This window comes from Callorhinus ursinus, unplaced genomic scaffold (genome assembly GCF_003265705.2).
Source record: "Callorhinus ursinus isolate GAN/ISIS: 27379988/994484 unplaced genomic scaffold, GSC_fseal_2.0 scaffold87, whole genome shotgun sequence".
NCBI lineage: Eukaryota > Metazoa > Chordata > Mammalia > Carnivora > Otariidae > Callorhinus > Callorhinus ursinus.
In genome coordinates this window covers 1,564,375-1,588,606 of record NW_027397149.1, presented here as the reverse complement: position 1 = coordinate 1,588,606, position 24,232 = coordinate 1,564,375, and the positions used below count along the sequence as shown (strand labels likewise).

The 24,232-nt window shown below is 54.3% G+C and overlaps 2 protein-coding genes and 1 long non-coding RNA gene across 7 annotated transcripts in view; 1 reads left to right on the top strand and 2 right to left on the bottom strand.

The window, feature by feature from the left end:
• Window positions 1-305: 305 nt before the first annotated feature.
• LOC112810347 (uncharacterized) lies at window positions 306-2,874 on the bottom strand. Its single transcript, XR_003204808.2, has 3 exons — window positions 2,327-2,874; window positions 2,076-2,162; window positions 306-1,544 (listed from the first exon to the last, which is right to left on the bottom strand). It is a non-coding gene; the product is annotated as an uncharacterized lncRNA (long non-coding RNA).
• Window positions 2,875-3,753: 879 nt separating this feature from the next.
• CD19 (CD19 molecule) lies at window positions 3,754-10,192 on the bottom strand. Of its 5 annotated transcripts, none has more exons than XR_012376836.1 (15): window positions 9,484-10,164; window positions 8,989-9,243; window positions 8,467-8,670; window positions 8,039-8,332; window positions 6,901-7,011; window positions 6,584-6,632; window positions 6,213-6,301; window positions 5,668-5,781; window positions 5,432-5,536; window positions 5,281-5,349; window positions 5,116-5,175; window positions 4,960-5,016; window positions 4,321-4,438; window positions 4,112-4,219; window positions 3,754-3,935 (listed from the first exon to the last, which is right to left on the bottom strand). XR_012376836.1 is itself a non-coding variant. In XM_025853904.2 (15 exons), the coding sequence occupies exons 1-14, from the start codon at window positions 9,956-9,958 to the stop codon at window positions 4,122-4,124; spliced, it is 2,073 nt and encodes a 690-aa protein (XP_025709689.2). In that variant the 5' UTR covers window positions 9,959-10,192; the 3' UTR covers window positions 3,754-3,935; window positions 4,112-4,121. The 5 variants fall into 5 exon arrangements, 4 of the variants coding, with proteins under 4 accessions (XP_025709689.2, XP_025709691.2, XP_025709692.2 ...); XM_025853904.2 differs by having other exon boundaries at window positions 4,321-4,413; window positions 9,484-10,192; XM_025853906.2 differs by having other exon boundaries at window positions 4,321-4,413; window positions 5,116-5,172; window positions 9,484-10,156.
• A 3,641-nt stretch (window positions 10,193-13,833) lies between these two features.
• The window catches only part of RABEP2 (rabaptin, RAB GTPase binding effector protein 2), a 13,778-nt gene continuing 3,379 nt past the window's right edge, over window positions 13,834-24,232 (top strand). Inside the window, exons 1-8 of the mRNA XM_025854001.2 lie at window positions 13,834-14,441; window positions 14,906-15,115; window positions 18,570-18,727; window positions 20,701-20,811; window positions 20,898-21,245; window positions 21,479-21,574; window positions 21,672-21,770; window positions 23,577-23,732. Coding sequence (XP_025709786.1) covers window positions 14,381-14,441; window positions 14,906-15,115; window positions 18,570-18,727; window positions 20,701-20,811; window positions 20,898-21,245; window positions 21,479-21,574; window positions 21,672-21,770; window positions 23,577-23,732 — 1,239 coding nt within the window. The 5' untranslated portion in view covers window positions 13,834-14,380. The remainder of the gene's footprint in view (window positions 14,442-14,905; window positions 15,116-18,569; window positions 18,728-20,700; window positions 20,812-20,897; window positions 21,246-21,478; window positions 21,575-21,671; window positions 21,771-23,576; window positions 23,733-24,232) is intronic.

Sequence of the window (24,232 nt, the reverse complement as noted above, 5' to 3'; positions counted from 1 at the left end):
GGGATTTCCCTCAAGCCTTCTTCTCGAACTTTGCTCAAGAGCTAGAAGTGGTCCAGCCCCTGCCAAAAAATCAGGTCATGTGGATGAGGAGAAGCTTTGGAGTGTGACTTCCTCCTGGACAAGTCTCTGCACTGGAGGGATCATCCAAATGATCTTGATGCCCCCTGGCTCCTGACACACAGCAGGCCCTTAGTAAATGCCAAGTCATAATACTGGCTCCTGTCTGAGTGCTTACCATGGCAGTGTCATGAGCTTTACGTCTCATTTTTTTTTAAAAAAGATTTTATTTATTTATTTGAGAGAGAGAGAACATGAGAGGGGGAGGGTCAGAGAGAGAAGGAGACTCCCCGCTGAGCGGGGAGCCTGACGTGGGACTCGATCCCGGAACTCCAGGATCACGACCTGAGCCGAAGGCAGCCACCCAACCAACTGAGCCACCCAGGTGCCCAAGCTTTACATCTCATTTAAGACTTATTAAGGGAGGTACAATTATTATCCCTATTTTACAGATGTCTGTCTGCAGCACAGAAAGCTTGAGGCACACACCTAGAGAGGGGGGAGCTGGGATTCAAACCAAGACAGTCTGATCCCAGAGCACTGGGCTGGAACTGCCACACCTCTGCTTCTCAGCTCCCCCCTCCCAGACCTCTCCGGGGCGGCCAGGAGAGGCTCCATCCTCTGCACTCTGCCTCTCAGGGCTTTCCAAGTGGGTCCTTCCCTCCTTCCCCACTCATTTCTGGAGCTCCTGATCTCTGCCACCACCTGGCTGGGTACCGGGGGCACAGAGAAGATGCCGACATGGATTCACCCCCAAGAAGGCAGGATGTTTTCACCCAGAGTCACATACTCAGATGCTTCAGGCCCAGGCAGGAAAGTTAAATGGAATAAAGCAGGTGGTTGAAGGGTAATAGGGAATGGCGGGGATTGTGGCAATAGGAAAAGCTTATTTTGGCCGAAGGGTAAGGTGGGAGTTTGAATGCTGAGCTAGATCTGGATTTATACTAATTTGTTTTTCTTTGCCACAGGGACTGGGTCCAAAATGGAAGCCCAAGGTAACGCTGAAGGTTGGTATCCCACCTCCCAAACTCCAAACGTACTCTACGCAATATTTAGTAGGTATTGCTTTTTCTTCTTTTTTTTTTTAAAGATTTTTTTAAAGATTTTATTTATGGGGGGGGCACCTGGGTGGCTCAGTTGTTAAGATTTTATTTATGGGGCACCTGGGTGGATCAGCTGGTTAAGATCTGCCTTCTGGGGGTGCCTGAGTAGCTCAGTCAGTAAGCATCTGCCTTCGGCTCAGGTCATGATCTCAGGGTCCTGGAATCAAGCCCCACATCAGGCTCCCTGCTCAGCGGGGAGCCTGCTTCTCCCTCTCCCTCTGCCTGCCGCTCCCCCGCTTGTGCTTTCTCTCTCTGTGTGTCAAATAAACAAATAAAATCTTAAAAAAAAAAAAAAAAGCGTCTGCCTTCAGCTCAGGTCATGATCCCAGGGTCCTGGAATCTAGCTCTGCATCGGACTCTGCTCAGCAGGGAGCCTGCTTCGCCCTTAAAAAAAAAAGAAAGAAAGCAAAAGAAAAAAAATTTTTATTTATTTACTTAACAGAGAGAGAGAGAGCGAGAGAGCACAAGCAGGGGAGTGGCAGGGAGAGGGAGAAGCAGGCTCCCAGCCAAGCAGAGAGCCCAACGCAGGGCTCGATCCCAGGACCCTGTGATCAGGACCTGAGCCAAAGGCAGATGCTTAACGATTGAGCCACCCAGGAACCCCCACCCTGAGAATTGGGGTTTTAAGCCCCACATGGGGACAGAAGTCAAACTGAGGCCCCAGGAACAGCACAGAACTGAAACCACACACCCTGCACAAAGTTTGGAGCTGAGAATGGGCTGTCTGTTCTGGGTGCAGGAGACAGAGAAAAAAAATCCATCCACAGGCCTTGGGATGCAGTATGGAAGCAAGCCTCCCAACAGGGAGTGGATGGGAAAAGTCACTGCACGAAATCAGAACCCCAAGGTTCACCAAAGTATGGGCTTGGATTCTGACCAAACCTCTGGTACGAACACCTGCTCTGAGATACTCACTCATGAATAAAATGGTAAGAAACCTGTGTTGCCTGTAAGACTGTGGCAAGCTGGCCCCCAGGGATGGCAGTGGCGCCCAGGGGACTCCTGTAGGCAGGAGAAACACAAGAGAGGTCAAAAAACCTTCCACGATGACACCACCACAGGAAAATCCAACCCGTTGTACAGATAATAGTAACCACACCATGCCCCCTCCCTAATGCTGTTTTATAATTGGGACAACTGAGGGTCATTGAGCTTAAGCAAGTTACCTAAGGTCAGTTAGCAATCGAAGTATTTGATTTCTCTGTGACTCAGTCTTCTCAGCTGTAAAATGAGAATAATTTTAGCGTCCCTCCTTCATAGGATTGTTGCAAAGATAAAATGTAAAGCACTTATTAGAATGATGCCTGGCACATAATAATAGTGTTAATACAGAGAAAGTTAAGTTCTAAAGATTCAGAGATAAAGAAGGAATAGAAGCTCTAAAAAACGGGACATTATGAAGAAGGAACTGGTGCATTAAGAAAAGGAATTCTGGAGAGGCGCCTGGGTAGTTCAGTCGGTTAAGTGACTCTTGATTTCGGGTCAGCTCACGATCTCAGGGTCATGAGATGGAGCCAGGCATTGGGCTCTGTGCTCAGCAGGGAGTCTGCTTGTCCCTCTGCCTGCCCCTGCTCATGCTTTCTCAAATAAATAAATAAAATCTTGGGCGCCTGGGTGGCTCAGTTGGTTGGGCGACTGCCTTCGGCTCGGGTCATGATCCTGGAGTCCCCGGATCGAGTCCCGCATCGGGCTCCCTGCTCGGCAGGGAGTCTGCTTCTCCCTCTGACCCTCCCCCCTCTCATGTGTGCTCTCTCTCATTCTCTCTCTCAAATAAATAAATAAAAATCTTTAAAAAAATAAATAAAATCTTTAAAAAAAGAAGAAGAAGTAGTAGTTTATCAGAGAGTAGGCACACTGGCTAGAACTGCAGCCAGATTTCTGGGTTCATATCTAGTGCTGCGAAGCACCAGTCATGTGACCTTGGACCTGTCACTTGCCTCTCTGACATTCAGTTTCCCATCTACAAAATTGCAACCAGAAAGGGAGAGTGTCAAGACTGAGTATAGGCTCTGGAATTAGACCGTCAGAGTTCGAGCGCTGACCCCAGCTAGGCGAGGTTGGGCATGTTCCTTAGCTTCTCTGCCTCAGACTCTCACCTCTGAAATAGGGTTGGTTATGAAGATAAAATGAGCTAATATACATAAACCTGTGTGTACATATATATATATATATATATATATACTATATACATAAAACAGACATAAATACTTAAGATACAATCCTGGCACCTAAGTGCTTGATGACCTTGTGAGGTTATTGTAGAAATGAAATGGGTTGACTGGCGTGGGAACAGAGGAGATGCTCAGTAAAGGCCCGTGATGACCATGCATTCCCGTCCAGCTTCCTCTTCCCTGGGCCCCCACCGCCGCTGAAGCAACGATCACTGAACAACTGGACGGTGGCCATGGCAGGCAAGTGAGGGAGACAGGGGCAGGCAAAGCCACTGGAGGGAAAAGGCCCCTCCTTTGTACCCAAGATTCAGCTCTCCCTCTTCTGCCGGATTCAAGAGAGGGGTGGAGAACACGCATCCTCACCTTCCCTTCCCCTCCCATACAAGGGCACCCTCCCATATAAGGGCATTTACATCCAAGGATCGGAAGAAGTCATTGAGTTTATTGGGGGAGTGCAAGGGAAGCCAAAGTTTCATTGGTGTACACACACACACACACACACACACACATCCAAGGCAACGTTGCTCCAGAGGTTGATGCTGTCTGCTCAGGGTCCCAGATTTCAGAATCAGGTATGGATCTCAGGGGCCTAAGGAGGCCCGGGCTATGGAGAAGAAATAGTGATGCAGAGGTTCCAGAAGCCCCCCCACCCCCCCCCCCCCCCCACCCCCGAACACCAGGTCTTGGGAACCCTTTCCCCTCTCCCTCCCTGAGAATCACTTCCACCCCTACTCATCTCCTTCTTTCTCCCCCTTCCTTAGAAGGCAGTTCCCGGCTCACGTGAAGGGAATCATCTAGTGCTCCAGGTGCCCATGTGGCCTCCTCCTCCCCATGCTGGTTCTGGCCCATTGGGATTATCCATGTCCATGTTCTCATAGGAGTCTGCATCTGATTAGCACCAGGAAGGGTGAGATACAGCAAGAGCCAGAAGTAGGCTGGGAGGGGGTGAGACTCAGAGGACAACAGGGGACAGAAGCAGAAGCACCCACCTTCCTCATGGCTGGGACCAGGCTGGGCCCGAATGGAGCGGAGCTGGGGGGCTGCATACAGGATCCCTCTCATATCCTCGTACGACTGGGAGCCTGCTTGGGCAGGAGAGTTGGTGGCCTAGAGCCACATTGGACTTGGGGAGGGGAAGTGCAGCCTAAGACACAGAGGGAATCTGAGGGGCAGGGGAAGGTGGAGGGCTTGACCCATGCTGTACTAGGAAAGAGAGATTAGGTTCGGTGTCAGATTCAAGGCCCTTGTTAAGGGTTTGGTCAGGTGTGGGTTAGATTATGATCACTGTCAAGAACAGAACTGGCAGAAGTCAAAGTCAAAGTCAGAGCCATGAGGAGGTTGTAGAGACAACTGAGGTCAAAGCTGTGGTTTGTACGGGGGCTGGCGTGAGGTAGAGGTCAAAATCCAGGCTGGAATCACAGGGGGATCAGAGTTTATGTTCATAGTTAGGGATGGGGTAAATCCTGGGATCAGGATTGGGGTTGAGGTTAGTGTTAGGAATCGATGCAAGGCCAGAATTACACCTGGGGTCAGAGTCAAGGTCAAGGTTGAGGTTGAGCCCGGAGTCAGAGCTGAGACCCAGGTCAACCCAATCGGCCCAAGGCAGGATGGTTCCTAGCATTTCTCACCAAGAGAGGTTGCTTCCCTGCTGGGGTCCCAGGCTGACCCATGGGGGCTCAGGAAGTCTAGAGAAGAGAAAGGAAGTTATTCCTCCTGGGCTCGGGCTCACACATACACTCCTGCCACCCCACAGCCCACATTAATGTGACTGTCCTCACACATACCTACTGTCCTGGTGACTGGCTGGGCCAGCTCTTCATCCTCATTCTCGTAAGATTCGGCTGCTGCAGGAAAACAGAGAACTCCAGGGGCCATTCCTGCCCTGTAGGGGCTCCAGGGCCGTCTGGGTCCTCCCAAGCCTCTGAGGCCCCACAAGGACCCCAAATTACCGCTGGAGAAGGAGTCTTCATCCTCAGGACCCAAGGCCCCATTCTCGGGGTTCTCATAGCCGCTGCCATCTGGTGGAGAAGGAGAGGGTCCAGCGAGGGCCCAAAGCCCAGCGCTGAGAAGGTGGGGGAGCCTCGGGGGGCGCAGTCCTACCCTGGGAGAGTTGGTCCTGCCCACGGTTGGAGTCGTTCTCGTAGAACTCGGAGCCCTCCTCACTGTCTGGCTCCTCATAGGCCTCCCCTTCCTCTTCTTCTGGGCCTGGGTTTTGGGATGTGAGTGGGAACCGAGTCACAGCCCCCTTCCTCCAGGCCCCAGTCCAGTATTCCAGCCGCAGACCGCTCCAACACCCCTCACGTGAGGAACCCCCCTCCAGCCCCACAATCAATCACCTGCCGGCGGCGGGCTCCGGGACCCCGCGGCTCCGGGCTCCGGGCCGTCGCTGCGCGGGCTTCCGTAAGACTGCGCGGCGGCCCCCAGGCCTGCAGCCCACCTCAGGGCGCGTCCTGGCGGGAGGAGCGTTGTAGCGGGACAGAAGAAATAGGGGCGGTCAAGGCTAAGGGTCTGCGAGGCTGGCCAGGGGACGGGAAGCTCCCGGCTCCAAGGGCGCCTTCGCGGCTGGGCACCCCCCGCCCTCGCCCTGAGCCGAAGGGGCGGGATCTACACCTGGGGGCGTGGCCTCGGTCTCGGGGGCGGTGCGGCTCTCGGAACGGGATCAGGTCCCGCGCCCTTGGGGGCGGGGCCATGAGCTCTGGGGGCGGGCTCTGGTGTTAGGGGCGGGGCTCGGATCTGGGCGGGACTCCGCGCCCCGGGGCGGGCTCTTTTTTCTGAAGGCGGAGTTCCGAGCTCGGGGAGGCTGGGCGCTCCAGGGATTGGAGTGACGAGGAAAAGGGGTGGGGCTCTAGCGCGGAGTCCGAGACCTGGCGGTGCCTCCTACCGGTGCCAGAGGAGGGCGTGGGAAGGGAGAGCACGTTCCCATACTGATTCTGGGCCCCGCTTCCCGGGGGAGGCGTCACTTTGAAGAACCTGGCGGAGGAAGGGGAGTAGCACTGTGAGACCGGGCCCTCAGAGGATAAAATGTAGTCACGTGTATTTAGCCCCTCTGTTCTGCCGCAGCCTACAGAGGGGTCTGGGATCGCTCCAAGGAGTCTTCACGAGGGGAGGTAGCTTTGGAGCTGGGCTCTGAAGCTTGGGCAGTATTTCAGCGGTAGAGGTGGGGAATGACACGCTGAGCCGAGGAAACAGTAAGTGCAAAGCTTTGAGCAAAAGTGCAGGGATGGGAGACTGCGGGGGCCCTCGCGTCATTACCTTCTGGTGGGATCTGTCATTCGCTTTCTTTTCCTCCTGAGGATCAGGGCTGGTGAGAGTTAAGGGGCGTGATCAGAGGAGGCAGGGTGAAGATTGGCGGGGCACTGGGGAGGTCACTCGGGTCAATGGAGGGGAAGGGACTTCAAAGTCCCAGGGGCCTGGTAAGTTTGGAGGGCGGTTAGAGGAGTGGGGAGCAGGACTGGAGGTCCGTGGGGGAGGTATGGGAGGAGAGAAAGGTGGTTGTCAGACTGGCCAATGTGGGCCATCCTGGGGAAGATGGGGTAGCTTGGGCAGATGGGCTGGGGGACATGACTCACCTCTTCGAAGATGAAGAAAGCTCACCAGGGAACCCAGGCAGAAAATCAGATAAAGTAATGGCACAACAGGGACTTTCCAGCCACCAGTATCTAGCAGCCAATTCCTTACTGCTGGGGAGAAGCAGCTATGAGACGGGGACCCCAGGCTGGCGTATTGCTTCCCAGCCTCAGGACCTCAAAGGGCCAGAAGTCTGGGGGACACGGACAAGACACAGATCTTCAAAATCACAAGCTACAAGAAGGGCTGGCCTCCCTCTGAGGTTAGGCACTACGCCCCAGAGCCTGACCTGGGGCCTGGGATAGTATCTATGCAACAAACCATGACTATAGTCAGACTCTATGTTAGGGTTCAGGGGAACATGATGATAAGCTTCCTGATGCAATTAAGGACAGTCATGTTCAAAGTGAGGGTCAGAGTCAAGTTCACAAGGTGAACTTAGAGGTGGGAAGCAGCAGGGTACTGGAGTGAAGTGTGAAGTGAAATTTGAGGTTGAGGTTGAGAACTGTGGTTAGGGTAGCATGGGAGGGTTGTATTAAGGGAGACAGAAGGGGCAGAGCACTGTGACCAGTTTGATGGATGGATGGGTGAGGAAAAGGAAGGATACCCAGGTTTCTGGCTTCGGCCCGTGGGCAGGTCCTTCACTGACACAGAGGCACCCAAAAGACTACCCTTGGGGAAGATGTTGAGTTTGATTTTGTATGTTTTGAGCCTGCGGGGGCATCAAATGACAGGAAATGGCTGGGGGTGAGGTGTATGGAGCCTGGAATCGGGTCACTAAGGCATGCTGGCCTAAGGAGCCGTGAGAGTAAAGGAGGTCAAACAGGAAGAGAGTGTAGACAAGGAAAAGAGAAAGTGCTGATGAGGTGAGACAAGGCCTCAGAGCTCCAACAGTGAGGAGTGCAGGAGGAAGACCCTTCCAAAGCGGGTGGGACAGAGCAACCAGTGGTAGGAGAAGACCCAGAAAAGTAGCAATTTGGAAACGAGGGAGGACAGAGGTGGAGTCAGTGGTCAATATAGAAGCTGGGGTTCGGGATGAGTCTGGTACTAGCTCTCAGTTTGGGGGAGCCAAGGTTGACTGGCTCCCAATTCTTCCCAGTAGCCCCCACACAGATGCCCCACAATTGGGAGAAACTCTACCTGACTGGGCAGTGACCTTCAGCTCCATCTTGATGGTCATGTTGCCATGATAACAATGATAGATGCCAGCATCTCGAACTGTGGCCTGGGGCAGCAACAGAACAGCCCCTCCCCTGAGGGTGCCCAGGACCCACATCTCTCTGCCTGGGTCATCCTCCCTCAAGTTTAAGCTCAGCAAGGAGATGTTATGCTTCTTAGGGCGCACGTGGGTCCAGGAGATGGGGCCTCTGGCCACGGAGGCAGGGGGCACCTCACAGGGCAGCCAGAATGTGGAGCCAGGGGCCACGGTGAGGTCTGGGGCAAGGAGAGCCAAGGCTAGGAAAGTGTAATCCTTGGGGTCTCCCCCCGCCGCGGCAAACCCTCTAGTTCCCAATCACCATCCCCCATCCCTGGAACCCCCACTTCCTGGCATCTCCCCAACACCTTACCCTGGTTGAGGCTCTGGTTCAGACTGCCCCTGGGCAGGGCACATTCAGGGTCTATCTCCCAGATCTCAGGGTGGTCTTTGGCCCACACATACACCTGGGAGCTTGTGGGGTAACCAGAAGAGGGCTTGGGGCCCTCTGAGGACCTGTTCCCCAGCCTACAGCCTGAGTGATTTAGGGCCGAAGCATTCCACCGGAACAGCTCCCCTAGGAAGAGACCCAGAACCAGATACGGACACATCCAGGAGAGGCAGAGAGATACAGAGACCCAGAGACAGAGACAAAGACCCAGAGAGAGAGAGAGAGAGAGAGAGAGAGAGAAATGACAACTCAGAGAGAGAAGAGAGTGAAAGACGGAATAGCTCAGTGCTGAAGTCATGAGGCCACCGGAGTTCTGAGGAGCCACCTAGAACTAGCTGCGTGCTTGTCCCTCAGCCCCTTGAGCCCCTCCCTCCAAATCCGTTTTAGCGGCCAGATGTCCTCCCTCTTCTCGTCCACCCCTCCCTGCCCCGGCCCAGACCTCACCACTGCCTTCCACGCTGACTGTCCAGCCAGACTGCCACGCCTGCTCGGAAGGGGGCCCTAGCTGGCACAGGTAGAAGCCCCCCATCTGGTCAGAGACGTTGAAGACGAACAGCTGGACGCCAAGGGACCCCTTCTGGATGCCCGGGCCTTGGGACCTGTGGCCCAGCTCTAACTGAGACCTCTGAAACCAGGCCTGCTGCAGAGGAGGACCATCTGAGGAACCTTTGAGGCATGGCAGCTCAGCTTTGCCTCCCTCTGAGGAGAGAGAAAGAGGGAGAGGAACTCTTCGCCCCCTTCATTCCTCACACTGGGTTATTACCCAACGACCCCACCAGCTGGGAGTGGATGAGCTCTCAAGAGTCCTTCCAACCCCTCCCTGAATTTTACAAATAACAAAATGAAGGCCCAGAGAGGGTAAGTGACTTGGCCAAGAGCACCCAGCCAGACCCAGGTTTTCCAGCCCCAATTCTTTCCATCTGTACCCTCTGGACATACCTTTAGCCTCCACCAGCTGTGGTTTCTGGGGCCTGACTCCCTCGGGTGTGAGGAAGAGGAGGAAGAAGAGAAGGAGAGGAGGTGGCATGGCGGCCAGACTCCCCGGGGCACCCAGCTTGGCCGCGCGGGGGATGCTGGGGCAGGCGGGGGCCTGGGGGGCGCTGAACCATGAGCATCTGTGGGGGCGGGCAGGCGGGTAGGCAGTCCCCCCAGGGAGGAAGGGGTGGTCACGCCTCCAGTCCCCTTCTCCATGCACCCCTCCAGACCCACAAAACTTGTCTTCTCCCTGCCACGCTTTTATTTTCATCCCGACACTTACCACCGTGTGAAATGACCTTGTTTGTGTGTCTGCTTGTTCACTTTCTGTTCCTCCCACTAGAATGTAAGCCTCTTGAGGCAGAGCCTCGGTCTTGTTCAACACCACATGCACCGTGCTCTGGGACAGTGCTTGGGGCATCGGGGGCGCCCAATACATATTTGTTGAGTGGCTCCAATTTTAAGGGCTCCATCCTTCTCCCCCTCCCTCCTTCAACCCAAGGCTCCAAACCCATTTCTCTTCGCACACACACCCCCATTCATTCACTTGGGCCACATTTCTTGGGCCTTCTTCCCACTCTGTACGACCAGCCCATCCCATATCCTTTGAGATCTGGCCAACTTGACTTTGAATCCTCCACGTCCACCACTTGGCTAAACATCTTTCTCGGCTTTTGTTTCTTTCTCTGTAAACTGGGGATAATAATAGTGCTTTCAAAATCTTGTTTGTGAAGATTAAACAGGGCAGGGGCGCCTGGGTGGCTCAGTCGTTAAGCGTCTGCTTTTGGCTCGGGTCATGATCCCAGGGTCCTGGGATCAAGCCCCGCATCGGGCTCCCTGCTTCGCGGGAAGCCTGCTTCTCCCTCTCCCACTCCCCCTGCTCATGTTTCCTCTCTTGCTGTGTCTCTCTGTCAAATAAATAAATAAAATCTTTAAAAAATTAAAAAAAAATAGGGCGCCTGGGTGGCTCAGTTGGTTAAGCGACTGCCTTCGGCTCAGGTCATGATCCTGGAGTCCAGGGATCGAGTCCCGCATCGGGCTCCCTGCTTGGCAGGGAGTCTGTTTCTCCCTCTGACCCTCTTCCCTCTCGTGCTCTCTATCTCTCATTCTCTCTATCTCAAATAAATAAATAAAATCTTTAAAAAAATTAAAAAAAATAAATAAAAAGATTAAACAGGGCAGTATACGTATGGCACTTTTAGCCCAGGGCCCGGCATGTAGTAGGCCCTCAGTTAATGACAGACAGCATCAGCCAACGGCTGAGCGCAAGCCAGGTTGCCCCTGAAGTGCGTGCGCGGCAGTCCCGAGAAATGACTGGGGACCAATGCCCCTTTGTGTCCCACTTCTTCCCCAGGAAGCCCCTGCTTCAGTTATGGAAGGAACCCATTTAGAAATGGGGACATTGAGGCCCCCAAAGGGCAGGGTGTTGCCTGAGGTCACACAATGAGCTGGTGACTAATAAGCACTAGAACTCAGGGGTCCTGACTCTGAAATCTGTGCTTCTGCCCCTCCCCTCTCCACAGTCTCTCCCCTCCTTCCTCCTCCTCTGGCTCGCTCTCTCTCTCTCTCTCTCTCTCTCTCTCTCTCTGCATGTTTGGTGTATCTCTGTCTTTCCCTCTGTAGTCACTCAGGGAAAGGGTCCAGGGACCCAGGAGACCTGCTCTCTCAGTTGCCCGTTCCCAGGCCCGGGCTTGCTGGGCTGCAGCTTCCTGTTTGCTTTAGGCAAACCCCAAGGGACCCTCCAGCTGTCAGGGCCCCCACTTCCCTTTGGTCGGTTTGGGGTGGCTCGGAGGGGGAGCGTAGGACATTGGGGCATGCAGAGGGTGAGGTGGCAGGACCCCATTTGCCTTTCTTTCAACAAAATCCCTCCAATCCCCTTCATTAGCTTTCCATCGGTCTCACAGGCGGTTTCCTGACTAGCGCACATCAGTCCCCTGCTCAGAACGCTGTGGTGGCTTTTTCTCTACCTCAGATTTTTCTCTACCTTTTTCGCTGCCCTGCCCCTCCTCCAAACAAAGCCTTCACACTTGTGCTCTTCCTCCTGGATCCCTCCTCAGCTCTTCCGCACCCTTGGCTCCTTTTCATCCCTCAGGCCTCCATTCAAATGTTACTTCCTCAGAGAGGCCTTTCCTGACCCCTCCCCCCCCATATTTTGATTTCACACACCTGGTTTTTTTTTATTAAAAGTTTTTTTTTTTTTAGATTTTATTTATTTACCTGAGAGAGTGAGAGAGAGAGAGAGCACATGAGAGGGGGGAGGGCCAGAGGGAGAAGCAGACTCCCTGCTGAGCAGGGAGCCGGATACGGGACTGGATCCCGGGACTCTGGGATCACGACCTGAGCCGAAGGCAGTCGCTTAACCGACTGAGCCACCCAGGCGCCCCTACGCCCCTGTTTTATTTCCTTCCCAGCATTTGCCCAGTTCCCAGATATGCTTGTTTCTTTGTTAATCTCTCATCTACTTCCTGCCCCAGAATGTTCGCCGGCTCTTCCACAACAGGAATCTTTCCTATCTAGTTCCCCGGTATCTAGTAAGTGCTCCATAAATATTTGTTGTATCAAGTGTGAAAGTTCATAAAGGGAAACCAGGCCAGAAGGGGGAGCTCTCACGCTGAACCACTGCCTCAATTATAGGAAGCGGGGTCAATTACCCAACAGTAGACCCCTCCACAGGAAAGAGTCATCAGTTACAGGCCCCAACAGGAAAAGATGTACATTCCTACATTGCATCTCCTACAAGAAATCGACCACCCCTGCAACTCAGCCAATGAAAAACCATCATCACCCTGAACTCCTGCTTTTCTCCAATGGGCTTTCTTCCAAACAACCCCTCCCAACTTCCTCCTTCTCCCTAAAATAACATTCCTCTCCTTTGTTGGTTGGGCTAGCCTATAGTTTTTGCTGTAGCTTGCTTATCCTGAATTGCTATTCCCCAACCCAGTTATTGCTGGTAAAGTACCTTTTATTTTCAAGGTCCACAAAAGGAAGGAAATTCGGAAGAGCAAAAGAAAACTTTCTCTTCACTTCCCTCTCATGCACTCAGTCGCCAAGGCTAGTCCAGTTTTCATCCTAAATATTTCTAGAATCAACTTCCTCTTTTTTGACTCTTCCCTTCCCAACCAGAACCACTTCAACAGCCTCTTTTCTGGGCTGTCTTCTCTTTTGCTTTCTGCCTACACTTTACACAGAAAGAATTTCCTTGGTATTAGTCATGTGCTTCTCATGCTCAACAGCCTTCAAAGGCTCCCAGGGTCTCAGGATAAACTCCAGGCCTGGGAGTTGACTAGCGCCTTATAGTCATTATTTCACCTCCTTCTCAAGAAACTCTGCCTCGCACACAGAGAATCTTAGGGCAGTAAGCTACTGAGGGCAGTAAACTGCTGGGGATTTATAAGCAGGAGTTAACCTGGCCAGATTTTTTTTTAAGTTTATTTGTTTTAGTGATCTCTACACCCAAGGTGGGGCTGGAACTCAGGACCCCAAGATCAGGAGTCACATGCTCTTCCAACTGAGCCAGCCAGGTGCCCCACAAACTATCATACTCTGTTCCAGGGTGGCTATACCATTTATGTTTACCATCAGGAATATAAGAGAAATCCAGTTTTTCCCACACACTGACCGGCATTTGGTATTATCACTGCCATTCTGGTAGGTGTGCAGTGTGCAGTGGTATCTCCTTGTGGTTTTAATTTGCCTTTCCCTAATGGCTGATGATGGTGAACATCTTTTCGTGCACATATTTGCCATCTGTGACATCAGTGAGTTGTCTATTCCTGTCCTTTGCCCATTTTCAAATCGGATTGAACTATAAGATTTTAAGCTGACATATGATCTGTTTCGCAAACATCACTCTAGTTGCTTTGAGAATTAACTAAAGGAGCCAAAAGGGGCCACAAGGGAACAGTTAGGAGGTGTTGTAGAAGTTCAGGAGAGAGATGGTGTTGCTGCTGGAGAAAAAGAAAAAGGGACACTTTCTGGAATATTCAGTCCTTTGGAGGTAGAGCTTACAGGACTTAAAGGCTGCTGGAATGTACTTCACAGAGGGAGAAACGGGTTTGGGAGAAGAGGAATCCAGATTCTGGATTTAAGTTTGAGCTGCACGTCACCGTCCAAGGGAAGATGTCAGGTCGCCTGTTGGAAAGTTCACAGATAGAAACCTTGATTTAGGGCAGTGGCCCAGGGAAGAGAGGAGGGATTTGCGAGGCCCAGGGACGGGGAGGGGGGATTAGCAGCAAACCCTGACTGGTTGAATATGAAGGTGGGGGTGGGGACGCAGAAGTTTCTGACTTCTCCACCGGACTACGCGGGACTCCTGCGCCCTGAAAAGTGACGCCGACCCAGCCCTGCCCCGAGGGACGTTTCCACCAGGGCGGAGGTGCAGGGAGGCCCGGCCACAATTCGCTGTAATATGAGCCAGGCCCCGGCGGGAGGGGGCCAGGGGACCACGGAGGAGCTAGTTGCGGGCCTCGGAAGAGACCGCGAGAGCTTCGCCCCTTTTAGGCTGAGGCCGACAGGCGTCCCGGAGGAGGTGTAACTTGAGCAGACCTTCCAAGGTCACGCGGAAACGCCAGAAAGCCTTTGATGAAAGAACTTCAGGGTTTGAAGGACAAGCGCCCTTCTCGAACAGCGCTGCCCAGGAAAGAAGGCGGGGAGGGGCGGGGCGAGGGCCCGCGGCCGGGCTCGGACTCGGACTCGGAAATCTTCGGCCCAGGCTCGGCAATCAGTCCCCAACTTCGGCCGGGGCCTCGAGCCCGGGGCCGGTCCGGAAACAGCCGAGCGGATCCGGAAACAGCCGAGGGGACCCGGAAGGGGTGAGCGCCGTCACCAGGGAGTGCTGGAACCCGCCGTTTGCGCGGAGGCGATGGCGGCAGCTGCGCCGGCGGCCGCGGGCGAGGATGGCCGGCGACGGCGGCCGGGGGCCGGTACGTGAAGGCGCGTCCATGCACGCGAGGGGCAGCAGAAGCCGGAGGCGGGGCCGAGCTCGAAGCCGGCGGATGGGGGGGGGGGGGGGGGGGGGGAAAGGGGGGGGGCCGGGCCGTTGGGGGGGGGGGGGGGGGGCCTGCGGCCACCGGAGGAGGGGGCGTGGTCCGGCGGTCGAGGGGTAGGGCCAGTGGCAGGTGAGAGGTGGTCCAGTGAGGGAAGGGGCGGGACCATTGGAAGGGAGGGTCTAATCTGGGAAAAGATGGGGGGGGGGAAGGCGGGGCTCTAGGCCGCACGTGGCATAGCGAGGTGAGAAGGAGGCGGGGCCAGGTGAGCGGGGCGGGGCCAGGTGAAGGTATGAGGATCGTGGCTGCAGTACTAGGTTGCAGGACTTGTAGATTTGATGGTCTCGGGTACAGGGGGCCCGGGAGTGATGGGAAAAGAGGTTGATCCCCGTCCCCCACAGCCCTGGACCCCCAGCCCCAGGAAGGGGCGAAGGGTGAGGCCGAGTCCGAGGAGCTCGGCCAGCTGCGGGCCGAGCTGGCAGGCGCCCTGGCAGAAATGGAGACCATGAAGGCCGTGGCGGAGGTGAGCGAGAGCACGAAGGCCGAGGCCGTGGCTGCAGTGCAGCGGCAGTGCCAAGAGGAGGTGGCTTCACTGCAGGCCATCCTGAAAGGTGAGGCAGAGACTCTTCCCAGACTCCCCGGCGGCCCCATAAGAGGGAAGTGCATGACAAGCAAGGGGTCAGGGGGCACAGATAGGCTGTGGGTTAGGTTAGCCACGCTCCTAGCTCAGGGCAGGCTTCAGGGTCCAGAGGAAGGGGTGCCCTTTTCTGATTTGCATAGAGGTGCTTCCCGTGCTGGAAGCAGCTCTGTGAGTTCCAGCTAAGTTTAGCTCCGAGCTTCTACCTGTTCCCTTGCCCGGTGTCATTTCTTGTCCCTCACTGATGACTGATCAACCCTGAAAGATGAGCAACTTTTCAGTTCCTGGAGCCAGCCTCATGTAAGCCTCAATCTCCGTGAGTCTAACCCTCTGGTTTCCTTCCTTACTGCCCCATACATGTTCAGATCTCCCTTCCATCCTCGGTCCTTGAGATGTACCGGCTCCCCACCCCCCAGATCCCCCAGCCTCTGCTCTTATTTCCCCCTTCTCCAGTCAGAGGCCAGAGTCTCTGAAGTAGCTTCCAGCCCCGTCCCAACCCTCTGCTTCCGTGGCCCCAGCTGGAGTGACAACTCCCCTGGCCCATGCCCCAGCCTTCTCGCAAGTCTGGCCCTGTAGCCTGGTCTTGACCTTGGCTTCCAGAGTGAACGTCCTAAAATTCCCATCTCACTGTGTCATTTCCTTTTCTAACAACCACTGCTGGCTCCAGACTTCTCTGGGGCCGAATTTCCCACATTTCAGGCATCCACATATCACCTGTGCACCATGGTTGTCTCCTTGTACAATTTACTCTGTTATCTACTTAGTACTTGTTATTTAAATAGACCCAATTTGGGGGGAGGGGGGCTCCCGGGTGGCTCAGTCAGTTAAGTGTCCGAGTCCTGATTTCGGCTCAGGTCATGATCTCAGGATCGTAAGATCGAGTCCCACATTGGGCATCACACTGGGTATGGAGCCTGCTTAAGATTCTCTCTCCCCCTCTCCCCCTCCCCCTTAAAAATAAATCAATAAAAAGAGCCATTTTTATTTTTTTTTTATTTTTTTTTATTTTTTTAAAAGATTTTATTTATTTTTCAACAGAGAGAGAGAGACAGCGAGAGAGGGAACACAAGCAGGGGGAGTGGGAGAGGGAGAAGCAGGCTTCCCCGCTGAGCAGGGAGCCCGATGTGGGGCTCGATCCCAGGACCCTGGGATCATGACCTGAGCCGAAGGCAGACGCTTAACGACTGAGCCACCCAGGCGCCCTAAAAAGAGCCATTTTTAAAAAACTCATGTACATTTATTTTAAAAGGAACTTCAGGGCGCTTGGCTGCCTCAGTTGGTAGAACATGCAACTCTTGATCTCAGGGTTGTGAGTTTGAGCCCCACATTGGGTGTAGAGACTACTTAAATAAATAAACTTTAAAAAAATAATAATAAAGAAAAGAAACTTCCTATCATGTAAGAGAAACTTAAGTGTGTCCTAAATAACAATAGGTTTCCTCCATCATCCAAAAGTCGAGTGTTCCTATGAAAATTTTCTAAACCAAAATAGCATGTAAAATGAAGGCACAATTACCATTAATTTATATGGAAAAATTTTTATTTAAAAAAAATTTTTTTAAGATTTTATATATTTGAGAGGGAGAGAGAATATGGGGGGGGTCAGAGGGAGAAGCAGACTCCCTGCTGAGCGGGGAGCCCGATGCAGGACTCGATCCCAGGACCCTGGGACCATGACCTGAGCCGAAGGCAGATGCTTAACTGACTCAGCCACCCAGGCGCCCCTCAATGTTTATTTTTATTTATTTATTTGAGAGAGAGAGCGGGGGGTGGGGGGAGGGCAGAAGGAGAATCTCAAGCAGACTCTGCGCCGAGCGCAGAGCCCCACACAGTGCTTGACCTCACGACCCTGAGAGCATGACCTGAGCTGAAACCAAAAGCCGGATGCTCAACCAACTGTACCACCCAGGCACCCCAGTAGTTAACATTTATTGAGCACTTACTTTGTGCCAGGCTCTGAGTTAAATTCTTTATGAGTATTTATTTAAGTTTTATTCATTTAAGTAATCTCTGTACCCAACATAGGACTCAAACTCACAACCCCGAGATCAAGAGTTGCATGTTTTTCTGACAGAGCCAGCCAGGCACCCCAATTTATGAGTATTTAATCTTCATAACAATCTCCGTGAGGTAGGAATTAGGATCTGTTTCCATTTTGCAGGGGAAGCTCTGAGGCCCAGAGAGGTTAGATAACTTGCCCAAGGTCATACAGCTAGAAAGCAGAAGATTGAACCCAGGCAGTCTGGAAAGAGAACCTTTAGTTCTAATGTTAGTACATGTTAAAATAAATAACTATGCAAATAAAAACTGGTGGGGCGCCTGGAAGTCTCAGTTGGTAGAGCATGTGACTCTTGATCTTGGGGTTGTGAGTTTGAGCCCCACGTTGTGTGTAGAGACTACTTAAAACCTTAAAAAAATCTTTAAGGGGCACCTGGGTCGCTCAGTCAGTTAAACATCTGACTCTTGACTTCAGCTAGGTCATGATCTCAGGATTGTGAGATTGAGCCCTGTGTCAAGCGCCTTGTCAGGCTCTGTGCTGGGCGTAGAGCCTGCTTATGATTCTCTCTCCCTCTCCACCACCCCTGACTTGCACATGCACACTCTCTCTCTCAAATACAAAAAAAAATCTTTAAGAAAAAAGTGGCCCTGTTCCACCTAGCATCCCCTCCACCTCCCACTGACCTGTAGGATAAATTCCAAACTCCTCGGTGTGCCATTCTCGGCCTCAGGAGGCATCCACTGCCACCGTGTGCCCCCTTTTCAGCATCTGTCCTCGGGCGCCTTCACTCTAGCCCTTGCAGCACATGCCCACCCTGCCCCGGATACACCGTCCGCTTTCCCACCTCTGAGTCTTTCCTCGTGCTGGTCCCGTGACTCCGTCTGTCCTTTGTCACCTCCCGGCGTCCTCTCACCACCAGGCGGGCAGAGCAAAGAGCTCCTTCCTCTGGGACCCACAAGCCCGGGAGTGGTCCTCTCGGGGCTGTTCTCCTGCCGCTTTGTAACTGTTTCCACAGCTGCCTTCCCCATCAGAATGTGGGCTTCTGGTGTCAGCGTTTGTGTTTGAGTCATTTCTCTATTTCCAGAGTCCAACTCGGACTCTGGTCCAGAGTAAAAATTTACTGTACTGTTGGAGGCTGCTTGTTCCTGGTACATATCAGTGGGAATAGAGATCATATCTTCAGCGTTTATTACGTACCGGCTGGAGGGCTGAACACCTTGCAGATGTCGTCTCGTTTGCCAGCAACCCAGTGGGGTCGTCGTTAGTGTCCCCACTTTGCAGCCCAGGGCCATCTCCCCACAGAGCCCGCTGTCTCCGTCGCTCTGGTCAGCTGCCTCACTGAGAGCGGCGACGGTAGCAAGCCCCCCTCCACGCACAGGTAGGGCCAGCGCCTGACCCTCCCTCTCCTCGGCCCTTCCTGTCTCTGCAGACTCCATCAGCAGCTACGAAGCCCAGATCACTTCCCTGAAGCAGGAACGGCTGCAGCAGCAACGGGACTTTGAGGAGAAGGAGCGGGAGCTGGGACGCTTGAAGCAGCTGCTGTCCCGGGCTCACCCCCTGGACTCCTTGGAGAAGCAGATGGAAAAGGTTGGGGTTTGGAAAGATGTTGAGGCAGCCAGGGTGGCCGTGGGGCAGAGGGAGTGTTGGCGTCCCATTCCCAGATCACTGGGAGCAGGGCGCCCGGTGATAATGCTAAAGTGTAGCTCATACTAGCTCTGTACTCGGCCAGGTCCTGGCTCTGCCACTTACTGGCAGGATGGCTGGATTTGTTTGCCTCCAAAACGAAGGAGATGATGCAGGGGGGAGGGAGCTAACCCTTGAGGACAGCACTCATGGACTAGGCACGGAGAACACTGCTTGACGGATTCTGGCTCTCCAGTCTTTCCCCATCAGACCCATTTCACAGATGAGTACGGTGAGGTTCCGAGAAGTTCAGGAAATCTCCCCAGGTTATTGCACAGAAAAAAGCAGAGTAGGGATCGAAACATCTAGGTAGCCTGGTTCTGAAATTCTTGTTCCTAATGTCTATAGCTTATCGCCCCCTTTATTATTGGTGTCCTTGACAGTGGTAGGGAGCTGATTTGCCAAACTCCATCTTTCAAAGCAAGTTCACATCATTACCTCATTGATCCTCACAGCAGCCCTGTGAGGTAGGGTAGATGCTTCCCGCATTTCACGCAGGAGGAAACTGAGGCACAGGAAGACGGCCTGGGTAGAAAGACAAAGATCAAAATAGGAGCCCAAGAAAGGAGGCTTGCAACCCACGGCTTCCCAGCAGAGGCTGATGCTTGCATTCCCAGCGATCCTAGGGAGCAGTCACACGGGAGGGCGGGGTGGGAGGGGGTGAGGGAGAGGGCCCTGCCGAGCAGGAGCCCAGTGCAGCGAGCAGAAGGACAGCAAGCCTAGAGTCAGGCAGTTCAGTCCTGGCCCACCTCCTGCGTTCGGCCATCGGCCACCCAGGGCATGGGCATCCGCAGCGTGTGTCTTTCAGGGTTTCAGATGGAACCAGAGGTGTTTCGTTTCTTTTGTTTGGGCCATGCAGACTCATCCTGCGTGTTGCAACTGTTTCACATAGGGATTTGGAGGGTTAAACTGAGCTTGCTTGAGACAGGTTCAAGAGGTAGAAATGGCATGGATTGGAAGGGGATGGGTGACTGGCAGATTGCGGCCTGGACAGCTGGGTGGGTGACCTAACGCCCATAGGAGGGGAAACGGTCTTGTGAGTGGTTCGTATTTGGCCGTACTTGGGATAGAGGAGTCTGTGTGACACCCAGGTGGAGATGGCCAGAGGCGATTGACTGTGCGGGTTCAGCAGGATCCCAGACCTGAAAACAGACCAAAAAGAAATGGCCAGCAATGTGGGGGGGGATGGGGGTAAAGGACATATTAGTTAGGATGAGATTTAAAAACGCAAATCAACGGTAGCTTAAATAAGATAGAAGTTTATTTTTCTTAAAGTCCACACAGATAAGACATTCCAGGACTGACGTCAGCTCAGCAAGTCATTAGGGACCCGGATTCCTCTTATGGCACTGTTTGGCCATAGGCAGCTTATTGCCACATGGTCCAGGATGACTGCCAGAGTCCCAGCCATCATATCCACAGTCTAACCATCAGAGAGGAAGAGGAGTAAAGAAAAGCACACCCTCTCCCTTAAGGAGTTGTCCTGGAAGTTTGCATTAACATCTCATTAGCTGGGACTTAGTCGTGTGGCCATGCTTAGTTACAGGGAAGCTGAGAAATGTAGATGGTGTTGTAGAATTTAGGGCATGTGAGCATCTGTGATAAAAGAAGTAAAACTTCTTTTGGGGAAGGAAAGGGTGAGGAGCAAGTGGGCACCAGGCAGATTGTCGTGACTTCGGCCCCTTTGCATGCTGGGGGGCCTGGGCATGTCGTGTAAGTACTCAGAGCCTCTGTGTTCTTATCTTTAAAATGGGGATGGACAGCACTTCTTGGGAGGTTTGGAAGGACTGGCGTACTTAGAGGGGAGGCTCAGAACAGACCTGAGGGGTCCAGCTCTTGGGAGGGGGGGCTGCTGCTGCCTAACCCCCTTCCTCCAGGCCCATGAGGACTCGGAGAAGCTTCGGGAGATCGTGCTGCCCATGGAGCAGGAGATTGAGGAGCTGAAGGCGAAACTGCTCAGAGCAGAGGAGCTGATTCAAGAGATCCAGGTGAGGGGGCGGCCGGGGGGTGCTGCGCGAAGAGGGGGCGCTGCAGGACCCTGGCCCCCCAGCCTCTTCCCTGCCCCTTCCCCTAGAGACGGCCCCGGCACCCCCCTTCCTTGCATGGCTCCACGGAGTTGCTGCCCCTGTCCCGGGACCCGTGGCCCCCGCTGGAGCCCCCGGAGGAGCCAAGCGGAGACGGGGGCGCAGCGGCCGAAGCCTTCGCCCACAACTGTGACGACAGTGCCTCCATCTCCTCCTTCTCCCTCGGCGGCGGGGCCGGCAGCACTGCCCTGCCCCGCAGCCGCCAGGGCCTGAGCCCCGAGCAGGAAGAGACGGCCTCTCTGGTGTCCACGGGCACCCTGGTCCCCGAGGGCATCTACCTGCCCCCTCCTGGCTACCAGCTTGTCCCGGACACCCAGTGGGAGCAGCTGCAAGTGGAGGTGAGCAGAGTGGGTGAAGCAGCCTGCCTGGGGTGTGCGCACCGCCCCGCCCCCAGTGCTCACCGAGCACCTGCTGTGCGCACGCCCAGAGCTAGAGCCGGGGGTCAGGCAACAGAAGCAGGGCAGCCGGCCGGTTGGGAGCCACCACCCCCCCCCGCCCCCTACCCCACCGCGGAGGTGCAGGAGGCAGGCCTCCACTTGGAGGCCGAGACTGAGGCCAGCGTCTGTGGCAGGGGCAGCAGCTGCAGAAGGACCTGGAGAGCGTCAGCCGGGAGCGGGACGAGCTGCAGGAGGGTCTGAGACGGAGCAACGAGGACTGTGCCAAGCAGGTGGGGCCCCGCTGTGTCGCCACCAACCCCGGCAGGGCCCCTGGCTGGCTGCCTGCCTCCTGGCCCCGACCTCACCGACACCTCCTTCCACCCACAGATGCAAGTGCTCCTGGCCCAGGTCCAGAACTCAGAGCAGCTGCTGCGGACCCTGCAGGGGACCGTGAGCCAGGCCCAGGAGCGGGTTCAGCTGCAGATGGTGAGGGCTGGGGGCCGGGGCACGAGGGACAGGAGTGTGCCGGGAACTGGCTGAGAGGGGCGTGCGGATAGGTCAAGGCACCTGTCCTGCCCATCCCGCCCCGCCCCCGCCCCGCCCCCGCCCCGCCCCCCGCCACTCCAGCTGCGCCCTGGAGTCAGCGCCGGGTGCATAGAAGGTTTCCAGGGCTCCGGGCGCTGCAGTCGGAGCAGGGGTCCTGTGTTCCCACCATGCCTCAGCTCGGAGCCCCTGCCTTGCCTCCTTGAAATCCAGATGGTGGGACCTAGCTTGCAGAGTCGTGAGTGAGGCTTAAAAGCGAGGCTTGCAAAATCAGATGCTCCCCCCAAGCCTGGACAGGAAGCATAAATGATTCAGTCGGGCCAGGTGTAGACGGGAAAGAGCTGTGTGGCAAACTGGGAGGCCCCCTGGGCTCTGTGACGGGAGCCACGGGGGAATGTGAGCTCGATGCTGCCGCAGTTTCTGATTTGTCCAGAGAAGCCAGAAACCCGGGTACTTCTGTATGTTGCCCCGTTTTTATTTTATTTTTTTTCAAGTAGGAAATGATTTTTTTTCTTTAAATTTTTTATTGTTATGTTAATCACCGTACATGACATCATTAGTTTGTGATGTAGTGTTCCATGATTCATTGTTTGTGCATAACACCCAGTGCTCCACGCAGAACGTGCCCTCTTTAATACCCATCACCAGGCTAACCCATCCCCCCACCCCCCTCCCCTCTAGAACCCTCAGTTTGTTTTTCAGAGTCCATCGTCTCTCATGGTTCGTCTCCCCCTCTGACTTACTCCCCTTCATTCTTCCCTCCTGCTATCTTCTTCTTCTTTTTCTTTTTTCTTAGCATATGTTGCATTATTTGTTCCAGAAGTACAGATCTGTGACTCAACAGTCTTGCACAATTCACAGCGCTCACCATAGCACATACCCTCCCCAATGTCTATCACCCAGCCACCCCATCCCTCCCACCCCCAACCACTCCAGCAACCCTCAGTTTGTTTCCTGAGATTAAGAATTCCTCATATCAGTGAGGTCATGTGATACATGTCTTTCTCTGATTGACTTATTTCACTCAGCATAACACCCTCCAGTTCCATCCACGTCGTTGCAAATGGCAAGATCTCATTCCTTTTGATGGCTGCATAATATTCCATTGTGTATATATACCACCTCTTCTTTATCCATTCATCTGTCGATGGGCATCTTGGCTCTTTCCACAGTTTGGCTATTGTGGACATTGCTGCTATAAACATCGGGGTGCACGTACCCCTTCGGATCCCTACATTTGTATCTTTGGGGTAAATACCCAGTAGTGCAATTGCTGGATCATATGGTAGCTCTATTTTCAACTGTTTGAGGAACCTCCATACTGTTTTCCAGAGTGTTGCCCTGTTTCTAAAGTTGGTAACTAATTGCAGCTGTTAAACCCGTATGGACCCAATAAAACATTCGAGGTGGCCTGCCCCTTGTGACCTCCGAGCCATTGAGGAGAGTGTATAAGGAGCTTGGGGGTCAGGGGTGCCTGGCTGGCTCCTTGGTGGAGCATGCGACTCTTGATCTCGGTGTCATGAGTTCGAGCCCCATGTTGGGCATGGAGCCTACTTAAAAAAAAAAAAAAAAAAAGAGCTTGGGGGTCAAAGGCACTTAATAAAGGGTGCTTCTTTCTTTCTTAGCAGAGGAGGGTGTGGGCTTTCTGGCCGTCAGTGGTGTCAGGAGGAGGGTTCAGGCTTTGGCCTCACAGGCCACTGGCGACACCCTGTCCCCCCTCATCCCCTCCTACTAACCGTCCGTCCCCAGGCGGAGCTGGCCACGTCACATAAGGGCCTGAGCCACAAGGTGAAGCGGCTGACTGAGGAAAACCAGGGGCTCCGGGCCGAGCAGCCGCTGTCTTCAGCCCCCCAGGGTCTGGAGCAGGAGGGGGGCCACGAGGAGTCGCTGCCCAGCTCGGTGCCGGTAAGGGGAGTGTGGGTGGTGAGAACCTGGGGCCGCCCCACTGGCCCTTGCCCTGCACACACGGCAAAGGCATTGGGCCTGCGACCAGGGCCCTTGGGGGCAGACCTGGGCTGCTGTGTATTCGCTGCGTCACCTTGGCCCACCCCCTTGACTCCTCGTCTGAGAAATGGGAGCACGCCCCCTTCCCAACCATGGCGTGAAGAGAAAATGAGTTAGCAGAACGTGTAACATGAAGGGAGGCGTAACAGGGTTGGTTGGTTATTTTTAAGTGAGACCCACAAAATTGATCCTTGTCTTGGTTTATAAGAAGCTGTCCCCACTGATCTGTGCGCGGCCTTTGTCGACTGAGTTCATTAGGAGTGTGCAGAGCAGCCGGACCCTTTGCCCGCCCCGGAGCTGCGATGGCTGCCTCCTGACATGCCATCCTGTGCTCCATGCTTCTGCAGCTGCGGTCCTGCCCTTGGTCGCCCTGCCCTTGGTCGCCCTGCCCTTGGTCGCCC